The sequence below is a fragment of the Sphaeramia orbicularis genome, chromosome 18 (assembly GCF_902148855.1).
Source record: "Sphaeramia orbicularis chromosome 18, fSphaOr1.1, whole genome shotgun sequence".
Classification (NCBI taxonomy): domain Eukaryota; kingdom Metazoa; phylum Chordata; class Actinopteri; order Kurtiformes; family Apogonidae; genus Sphaeramia; species Sphaeramia orbicularis.
Window position 1 is genome coordinate 44210803 of NC_043974.1, and position 11098 is coordinate 44221900.

Consider the following 11098-nt stretch of genomic DNA (forward strand, 5'->3'; position numbering starts at 1 on the left):
AACAAAAAAAACAAAACAGCGCATTTTCTCATTTTCTGCATTTGGTTTGTTTTCTATGTTCTATTACAGGACTTAAACACAGGCCTGTTGAACTCATCCTATGATGTGAACATCTTCACGCTTCACATTTTTAGACATAGAAACACAGGTCTGAACAGGTTTATATCATTTTACTGTCGATCTAGACTGTCTTGTTTGTACAACACATGAGCAGCCTTTCAGAGTTTTTTTTATAGAACAAGTGAAAATCTGCCAAAACTTTTGCAGCGTTTGTCGCTCACATGTAAAAGCATGAGTACGTTTAGTCAGTGTTGTGTACTGGGTGAAGTATGGAGGCCATGAGGATTCTTCAACATTTAAAACTCCATTATTGGTCGAACTCTGATGGACCACGTAGAATGAAGTGGACTGCACTTACATAGCACATTGTATACACCTTCAAAGCCTCACCAGTACACCAGTACACCAGTACACCAGTACACCAGTAGGCAGCTGCCACCATGCAAGGCCCTACTGGGAGCAATTTAGCTGTTTGTCTTCCCAAGGACACTTTGACCTTTGAACCGCTGACCCTTTGGTCATTGGCTCTACCAACTGAGCCGCAGTTACATGTACTGGTCGGACTGAGAAGTTCCAGATGAGTAGTTGTTTTTGGTCTGCGGTGGTGGTTCAGGTCTTGGAGGGTTAAGGTTTCATGTATGTTGTGATGTGATTTTGTTGTGTTTCAGGATGTGATGCACTATGAGCAGCTAAAGGCCGGAGTCATCCAACACGACCTGCTGGTGGACAACCTCATCTACAAGGTAAAGGTCTGCACATGTGCAGTAGAGCATCCAGAACCTTCTGTTATCTGTGGTGTGTAAACGTCCCATGTGGTGTCCACCAGGACGTGAAGCTCACGGCCAGTAACGACGACTACTACTTTGTGTTTGAGGACTTCCTGTATCAGGTAGGACCCAACATCTGCTCTAACTCCTACCGTTTATTTAAGTTAGATCTAATCTGATCAGATCTGCTCTGACTCCTACTGTTTATTTAAGTTAGATCTAATCTGATCAGATCTGCTCTCACAGACGTCAACATCACACTTAAACATTCAGGAGGAGTTCACTCTAACATTTTAAGCACTTTAAACCTTCTGTAGACGCATGCCTTGAAGAATATTAAACTACTGTTGTCTGTTCAGATAGATACATAGATCTATAACAGATAGATCTATAACACATAGATGTATAACAGATGCATAGATCTATATCATATAGATAGACCTATAACAGATAGATGGACCTGTAACAGATAGATAGACCTATGACAGATACATAGATCTATATCAGATAGATAGACCTATAACAGATACATAGATCTATATCAGATAGATAGACCTATAACAGATGGATAGACCTATAACAGATAGATCATTAAGAGATAGATAAACTTATGACAGACAGACAGACAGACAGAAAGACATTACCAAACTACATCCGTCTGTTGGAATCTAACCGTCCACTCTTCCTCATTCCAGGCATTTTTTCATCCTCTCACATTCATTGTGTTTGAATCAGACTCTTTCAGTCGTTCATGTCAGTCCTGCAGCGTCACTGTTTCCCTTCAGTTCCAGTCGGACTGGATCAGCAGGTACCACCTGTTGATCCACCTCCTGTTGGCTGAAGTGGATTCAGGTCTGGACTGGTCAGGTCTGTGTCCAAGGTGGACGCACATCATCAGCCTCATAGACCATGGATTCAGTTACACACAAATGAATCTGTTTAAAAAAATAAGAGCAATGTAACAATATTAGACCGCAACTTATCATTTATAAATAATACATCACACTTATTTAGCGCTCTTTTGGACACTCAAAGACGCTTCACAAACAAACAAAACATAAAACTGCAAGATCTGTAATAAATACACATAACATTTAGTAACGAGAGAACATTGGTCCAATTTTGGTGTTAGAATTAATATTTTTTCATTTTTTCATATTATTTTCTTCACTTTTCTGTTAAATTCTTTCATTTTCGTCATTATTTTCTTTTTAGTTTGTTTTTTCCATTTCTTTATTAATTTTGTGGGTCATTTTTTCCCCACTATTTTCATCATTATTAAAATAAATAAATCTATCTATCTATCTATCTATCTATCTATCTATCTATCTATCTATCTATCTATCTATCTATCTATCTATCTATCTATCTATCTATCTATCTATCTATCTATCTATCTATCTATCTATCTATCTATCTATCTATCTATCTATATATCTATATATATACACATATATACACACACACACACACATATATATATATACACATACACACATATATATATGTATATATATATATATATATATATGTGTGTATATATATATATATATATATATATATATATATATATATATATACATACAGTTTGTATTTCTTTATTATTCTTGTTAAAATTGCACCTGATTCTCTTCAGAAATTCCAGGTGAAATGAAGAAAATAATATGGAAAAATGAAATAAAAATAATTTTATATTATACAATATTCTGCCTGTTATTAAATGTTTAGTATATTTATAGATCCTCTATGATCAGTACGTTATAATGTACATGTGTAAATGATAAACTGAGGCAGAATATTGGTAAAATTATGGGGTTTCTTTTGTAAGAAATGTCAGTTTGTTCATGTTATTCACATTTTTTTTAAAAGATAGTTTGTAGATGTAAACCTTTTCATCATGTAATTTTACTTTTTTCACTCTAAAACATACATAAAAGTTTCTATTTTTCATTGTTTACAGGTTATTCTGTTATTATTTTACTGATCTGATCCACTTTAACTCATATTAATGTGAATGTGGAACCTGAACATGACTGAAACAGACCGTATTTGGACACAGTTCATTAGTTTTGTTGTGATTTCCAACCCAAACCACTTCCACCGGTGTCTGATCTATATATAATGGTGTAAGTGGACCGTGGACCAGCGTCCTGTCACCTCCACTGGATTCTAAGGTCAGACCGTAGACGTGGATCTGGGCTCTTATGTGGATCTGAGCCGGTCTGGTTCTGGATGATTACCTCGGATGTAATTCATCTTAAGTGGACGGTGGAAATGGAATGGACTGTCAGGAAGACGGGGCCGTTATGGAAATAGCCCCACTCAGACGCTCATTTAGGCAAAGGAGCGTCCACTCCAGACTGCGTTAGCGGGTACAGGGTGAACGGGGAGGGGGGGTGGAGGTGGGGGGGGTCTTGGTGTACTGCTTTAATCCAGAAGAACAGCTGCTCATCCACCATCCCATCATCCACGTCTCTGGGCTTCAACACGGACATGGAATCTGTTCTGAAGAGTCCAGTCTGGACCTGGAGGAGGATGGGGTGGGGGGGGTGTCCATGAGGTTCAGGGGGATTTAGGTCCAGTTTCGGTTAAAACAGGGGTGTTAAACATACGGCCCGTGGGCCAAAACTGGCCGCCACAGGGTTCCAATCCGGTCCATAGGATAAAAAATAACACTAGTCGCTTTTCCATTGACCCTCAAATTGCGCAAATATGAGTTGTGCCTAGAAATTTGCCTAATGGAAAAACAACAATTTCGCCAAAAGTCTCATTTTTCGATTAAAAGTTTTTGCGCTGGCAAGAGGTGGTTTTTTGGGCATAGCGCAAATGGTATATCTCTCAAAACTGCAATGGAAAGACCTTTTTTTGTCCATGTTTTGTCCATGTTTGTCCCTGTTTGTCCCTGTTTGTCCATGTTTTGTCCCTGTTTTGTCCCTGTTTGTCCATGTTTTGTCCCTGTTTTGTCCATGTTTGTCCGTGTTTGTCCATGTTTGTCCATGTTTGTCCATGTTTGTCCCTGTTTTGTCCCTGTTTTGTCCCTGTTTGTCCCTGTTTTGTCCATATTTGTCCCTGTTTTGTCCCTGTTTGTCCCTGGTTTGTCCATATTTGTCCCTGTTTTGTCCCTGTTTGTCCATGTTTTGTCCATATTTGTCCGTGTTTGTCCCTGTTTGTCCATGTTTTGTCCGTGTTTGTCCCTGTTTTGTCCCTGTTTGTCCATGTTTTGTCCATATTTGTCCGTGTTTGTCCCTGTTTGTCCATGTTTTATCCATGTTTGTCCATGTTTGTCTAGGTTCTGCTGTGCTTCTCCCGTGACACCGCCGTCTTGGATCACTTCAAGTACAACAGCGCCACTCCTCCAAAGTCCTACATGGAAGGTGAGTGAGTTCGATGCCACGTCACCGCCGTGGTCATATGTGACGGATGGTCACTACAGCGACCTGGACGACGTCTGGACATGTAACGTACAGTCATTCTAATGTTCCTGTGTCTGCTACAGGGAAGGAATCAGGCGACGACTGTGCTGTCGTTTATCCTCCCAACGGTGAGTCTGTTTTCTGATATTTCATAAACCAAACAGTTATTTATCACAAATATGATCTGCATTAATGAACTGAAAACACTGGTTAGATGCAGTGGTATACTGTCATTTTCATCGTGTTTTATCTTTATGTCGTTTTGCCTTAGATTTTTTACAAAAACTTTTACCCACAAAAGACTGAGTTCATTTCTTGAGTTTCCTTCTCCTGCTTTAAGTTTATGTTTGATCGGACATCTGTAAATGTGTCACCTCTAAAGAAAACTTTAATCTTTTCATGCATCATAATCCAAATACTGACAGCACATATGAACAATAAAAGCACTCGGAGAACACAGACCTCCACCAAGACAGATCTGCCCCCCCCCCCCCCCCCCCCCCCCCCGAGCACCACCAAAATTGAATCATTTCTTCTGTGTGCCAGTATCAACATTTCCTGAAAATTTCATGAAAATCCGTCCTTAACTTTTGGAGTTATCCTGCTAACGAACACTCACACAAAGCAAAGTGATCACAACACCTCCTGATGGAGGTAATAAACCTGATGCATGTGTTAGAGTTAGTGCAGAATGACTCTTTCCATATGATTATTAGTCGTACACTGACTGTAAATCTCCTTTTAATCAGGTGTAATCCCTTTCCATGGGTTCTCCATGTACGGTGAGTATGTTCCACATCAGCTCAGAGGAACGTTTCAGAAGTCAGTTTAGAACACTAACACAGTCTGTGTCTGTCCACAGTGGCTCCGCTGTGTTTCTTGTACAACGAACCGTCCAAACTCTACAGTGTCTTCAGGGAAATGTACATCCGATACTTCTTCAGACTCCACTCCATCTCTTCCTCTCAGTCGGTCAGTTTGGACTTTATTCATTCAGTTTATTTGACTCAGTTAAAGCCAGGTGGGAAGTTTTTATGACAGGGCTGAGTGTATCACGTTTAGTAACACAACATAACGTAACATAACATAACATAACATAGCATAACATAGTGTAATCCAATGTATTGTAACCTAACGCAATGCAATGTAGCATAATACAGTGTAGTATAGTATAACGTAACATAGTATAATATCATGTAGAACAACGTAACCTAATGTAATGTAATGCAACATAACAAAATATAGTGTAGTATGACATAACGTAGTGTAACGTAATGTAACATATTATAGTGTAGCCTTGTATAACATAGCATAACATAATGTAACATAACATAGTATAGTGTAGCATAGCATAACAGTGTAATGTAACGTAATGTAACAAAATAATACAGTGTAGCATAGCATAACATAGTGTAACGTAACGAAATGTAACGTAACATAAAATAATGTAGCATAGCTTTATATAGTGTAACGTAATGTAACATAGTGTGGGGTAGCGTAACATAACATAGTGCAACGTAACGAAATGTAACGTAACAAAATTTTGTAGCATAGCATAGTGTAACGTAATGTAACAGTGTAGTGTAGCATTGCATAGCATAGCATAACATAATATACAGTAATATAATAGCATAGCATAATACAACATAGTATGTTAGTCTTATAGTTGTGTTTATTTCCTGTAGTTAGTATTAGTGTTATATACTGTTGTGTATTTCCTGTTAGTGTTACTGTTGTATACTGTTAGTGTTATATACAGGTGTGTGTTTTCCTTCAGGGCATCGTGTCGTTGTGTCTCCAGTTCGAGCGCCTCCTGCAGACACACCTCCCTCAGCTCTTCTATCACCTCCGTCAGATCGGAGCTCAGCCGTGAGTTCCACCTCAGCTGGAGTTTCACTGGGACTCAACATGGACCACAGTTAGGATGTGGCTCCATCTAGTGGTCAACTCATCAAACTACAGCTGAACGCAGCTAAACCCAGTCACTCATTCCCCCTGTGTATCCAGTATTAGTACCCTGTGTATCCAGTATTAGTACCCTGTGTATCCAGTATTAGTACCCTGTGTATCCAGTATTAGTACCCAGTGGTGTTGTGTAATGTGTGTACTCTGTGTGTACTCTGTGTGTATTTTTGTGTGCTCCAGGTTGCGTATTGCCTTTAAGTGGATGGTCCGGGCCTTCTCTGGTTACCTGTCCACTGACCAGCTGCTCCTCCTCTGGGACCGAATCCTGGGCTACGATTCACTGGAGATCGTAGCAGGTTCGTTTTTATGGTTTATTGTTGTATGAGCAGAGGTGGGAGGAACTAGTACTGGTACTGCAGTACAGCAATATATAGTATGATTTACAAAAACATCGTAATTTATTCCCATTTTATACTTTTTCACCATGAACTAACTTCTGAACATCCAGGAGAAAACGGAAACTGAGTGGATTTGACCTGATATTGTGTTTTCTTCTAGTTTGTGTTGGTCTTTGTGTCAAAACAGGTTCATTAGTTTAATATTAATGCATTTAAAGTCAGTCTGTGTGTTTTTGTGCATCTAGACTGATGGTTTTTAACGAATCCACTGGTGAAGATCACACACAAACAATGTAACGAAATGAAATGAGTTGAAAATGTCATGGGCGATAAACCTAAAGACGATTCAGTTCAGTTAGTCAGTGTCAGCAGAACTGGACCCAGTGTTAACGGGAGAGTTCGGAGCTTCAGAAAGGAACATTGTACACTTTTTTTTTTTTTTAAATTTTCTGTTCTTGTGTTCTTTCCTTCCACCTCCTCTTCTCTCTCATCCTTTTTTATCTGAACCTGCTGGTCCTGGTCCTGGTCCTGGTCTTGGTCCTGGTCCTGGTCCTGGTCCTGGTCCTGGTCCTGATCCTGATCCAGTCCTTGCCGCTGCCGTCTTTGCCTTCCGGTCTGAGAACCTGATGGAAGTGACGTCGTTGGCCTCGGCCGAGGTATGTTCGTCTTCTCTTACCCCCTGCCCCCTCCTGCCCCCTCCTGCCCCCTCCCCCCCCCAGTGTCGTTTTGGGAGGCTGGAAATAGCTGCTGATGAGCAGCCAGGACCAGTAACCCAGTCTTCTCTATGCACATATCTATATAAACCAGCCAAAGGGGGGGCACTTAAGAAGCCTCACCCTGTCAGCCGCCGCCCCCCCCCCCCCCCCATCAAAATGCAGAGACACCAGTGTTTTATAATGTCCATTCCCTGATGGACAGCTCCAGAGTGACATTAGCTGAACATGCTAACATTAGCTACTGTATATTAACATTAGCTGAACATGCTAACATTAACGACCGTATATTAACATTAGCTGAACATGCTAACATTAGCTACTGTATATTAACAGTAGCTGAACATGCTAACATTACCGACCGTATATTAACATTAGCTGAACATGCTAACATTAGCTACTGTATATTAACATTAGCTGAACATGCTAACATTAACGACCGTATATTAACATTAGCTGAACATGCTAACATTAGCTACTGTATATTAACAGTAGCTGAACATGCTAACATTACCGACCGTATATTAACATTAGCTGAACATGCTAACATTAGCTACTGCATATTAACATTAGCTGAACATGCTAACATTTCCGACCGTATATTAACATCAGCTGAACATGCTAACATTAGCTACTGTATATTAACATTAGCTGAACATGCTAACATTACCGACCGTATATTAACATTAGCTGAACATGCTAACATTACCGACCGTATATTAACATTAGCTGAACATGCTAACATTACCGACCGTATATTAACATCAGCTGAACATGCTAACATTAGCTACTGTATATTAACATTAGCTGAACATGCTAACATTACCGACCGTATATTAACATTAGCTGAACATGCTAACATTACCGACCGTATATTAACATCAGCTGAACATGCTAACATTAGCTACTGTATATTAACATTAGCTGAACATGCTAACATTACCGACCGTATATTAACATTAGCTGAACATGCTAACATTACCGACCGTATATTAACATTAGCTGAACATGCTAACATTAGCTACTGTATATTAACATTAGCTGAACATGCCCATGTGCCTTATATTTGATCTCCCTGTTATAGAAGGTCCGTTTAAAGGTACAATCTGTAAAATCTGCACATCTTAGCTCCAGTTTTCCATCTTTTCTTACCTCTGTACCAGGGCTGGAGGTCGGTCTGACTCCGCCCACTGGCATTCACAAATATGGAAATCACTCCGGATGGTTCGGATCGTATGTATTTCTTTAAACAAATCACTGGCGTCTTGAAGCGTCTTTGCAAACTAGTGTCGTGTGATGTTGTTTTGGTGGAGGGTTTGCATGTGGAGACGAGAGCAGTGGAGTTGAAATGAATCCAGCACAGAAGAAACAGGAAGTGGATGTTTAGGCGACACTCAGGACGTTTACATCCACAGTTTAAGACCTTTAGTCTGCTGTCTTATAGTGGAACAGGGTTAGAGTTGAACGTGTCTCCTCTGCTGTGATAAGTGGTGATTAGGGATGTAAACAATTAATCAATTAATGACTAATTGTCGATAAGAATTTGCTTGATTAAATTATTAACTGTCGGTTAATTGCTCTTTTCCGCCCGTCCACACCTGTCTGAAGGCTGCCACTTTGTCTGCGCTTGAACCCGATCATGGCGTTGATGAGTTAGAATGTCTTTATGGACATGGTGGCGCCAAACACAGACCCCCGTCTGTTTGTGGGAGCAGTGCACCCCCGAATAACTGCACGCACAAATGCAGGGTCAATATCAGAGCGTTTTCCTGGAGGTTGGTCTAGTCCACGGTCAGTGAGACAGAAGTTAAAAACATCCTCCAGGCTCCTGATTCGGGCCACGGGTATGTAATGAATTTGCGAAGCTTCAGGAGGAAAAGATAAATGAGCAAAAAGTTTCACTTTCACTTCCGCAGGGACACGGACTGCAGTGCACCCCCACAGTATTAGAAGTGGAAAGTGACGTACGCACGTGCGCGGTTACCAACCAACACGCACGCATCCTCCAGCCGTACTGCGTGTGTGCGAGTACCCCCCCCCCCCCCCCCCCCAATGAAATGCACGCGCGTGCACCCCCCATTACAGACCACCACATCAACAGATGAACTCCACAGGAAACACTGACTGTGTCCAATGGTTCAATAAATCAGTCATTAAGGAATATGACATGTTTTTTTCATGAAGAACATAAACAGTATTTAGCTTTTATTCTTATAGTATCTTTTTTTATTCTTATAGTATCATATTGAAAAAGAAATTCAGGTTCTCAGGAAAATCGCTGCTTATCAATTAATCGTTAATTGATCAATAAGGGCAACCAACTAACGATAAAGGAATTAATCGATAATTTGCATCCCTAGTGGTGATATTCAGTCTTTCATCTGTTTAACCTACACCATCACAGACTCAACAAGAAAAGCACTCGGAGAGCGCAGACCTCTGCCAAGACTGATCTGCCCCCCCCCCCATCACCACCAAAATGTAATCATTTCTTCCTTGAGCCAGTATCAACATTTCCTGAAAATTTCATGAAAATCCATCCATAACTTTTTGAGTTATCTTACAAACAAACAAACAAACACGCACACATGCAAACACACAAAGCAAAGTGATGACAGTACCTCCTGGTGGAGGTAATAATAGTCAGGAGTGAGTTAATGACAAACCCAGAGGTAGAACTGGAACCACAACAACACATTAGAAAAGTGACAGAACAGAGCAGGAATGTCCAACACATGTTAGTTCAGGTTCCACATTCAGACCAGTTTGATCTGAAGTGGATCAGAACCAGTCAAATAAGAACAGAGGACTCGTCCTTGTGTGAGTCAGAATGCGTCCCTGTCCGTGTCAGCGTTAACGTGGTTATTACAGTAACAGGTAATGCAACCCGTCCATGCGAACATACGCCGCTGTTGCCAACGGTAACCCATACCATGACTACCTACACATGCCCCCCCACCCCCACCCCATGTCCCTCCCTGATGCCCTGAGTGTGAGAACTGTCAGCATTGGCGATGGGGGGGTGGGGGTGGTGGTGGTGGGGTTGAACTACAAAGTGACGCATGCAGCGGCGGGCCGATCCGCCGCCACTATTTGCTTGCTCATGTCCCACCTGCCTCATAACACGCCGCCGCGCCTCTTATATTTAGAAGCTCCAGCCCAGCATTGAAATATTAGCCCTTCTGTCTAAACATGATAGGACCCCTAAATTTAATCTCCCAGCAGTCCCAAAAGGACACAGCGGCGAGGGGAGGGGGGGGGCGGGATCAACGCCGAAGCATGGATTGTCACTTCTCAAGGACCCTGCATCATCATTATGCAAAGTCGTCCTGCACGGAGCTTTTTTTAAAACCCCAAGTATGTTTCGTGGAGGGGGTGGTGTGGGTCACGGTGTGTCGGGTGGGGGGGGGTGGGAGGTCAGACCCCATGGCGATGTGAAAGTTGATGACAAAGGCGGTTTGTGGATGTGTTTGTTTGACCAACATTCTGCAGGCTGTCCTCGCCGATCTGTCAACGCTGAAGGTCATGCCGCTGATCCAGATCTTTCTATTCGCCACCGCCATCTGAGGAGAATGGGGGGGGGTAAGAAGAAGAAGACGCCGCTGCGGACACGCCGCTTTGCCAGCAACACGACCATGTAACGCCTCAGGTCGTCCATCAACACGTGTCAAGGAATCGCCAAGTTTCAACACAAGCAGAAAAACCAATGAACACTGACCCTGGATCAGGTCTTATATGTGATACAGAACATCAGTACAGACCTGGTAAAGGGGGGGGTTAGGGTCCACATTCAGACCAATTTGATCTAAAGTGGATCAGAACCAGTCAAATAAGAACAGAAT

The 11098-nt window shown here is 41.6% G+C and overlaps 1 protein-coding gene across 1 annotated transcript in view; it reads left to right on the forward strand.

The window, feature by feature from the left end:
* tbc1d19 (TBC1 domain family, member 19) overlaps positions 1 to 11098 on the forward strand; it is a 47949-nt gene extending 36851 nt beyond the window's left edge. Inside the window, exons 12-21 of the mRNA XM_030162950.1 lie at positions 729 to 803; positions 887 to 949; positions 4117 to 4201; positions 4324 to 4368; positions 4990 to 5022; positions 5103 to 5212; positions 6018 to 6109; positions 6386 to 6501; positions 7129 to 7199; positions 10749 to 11098. Coding sequence (XP_030018810.1) covers positions 729 to 803; positions 887 to 949; positions 4117 to 4201; positions 4324 to 4368; positions 4990 to 5022; positions 5103 to 5212; positions 6018 to 6109; positions 6386 to 6501; positions 7129 to 7199; positions 10749 to 10823 — 765 coding nt within the window. The 3' untranslated portion in view covers positions 10824 to 11098. The remainder of the gene's footprint in view (positions 1 to 728; positions 804 to 886; positions 950 to 4116; positions 4202 to 4323; positions 4369 to 4989; positions 5023 to 5102; positions 5213 to 6017; positions 6110 to 6385; positions 6502 to 7128; positions 7200 to 10748) is intronic.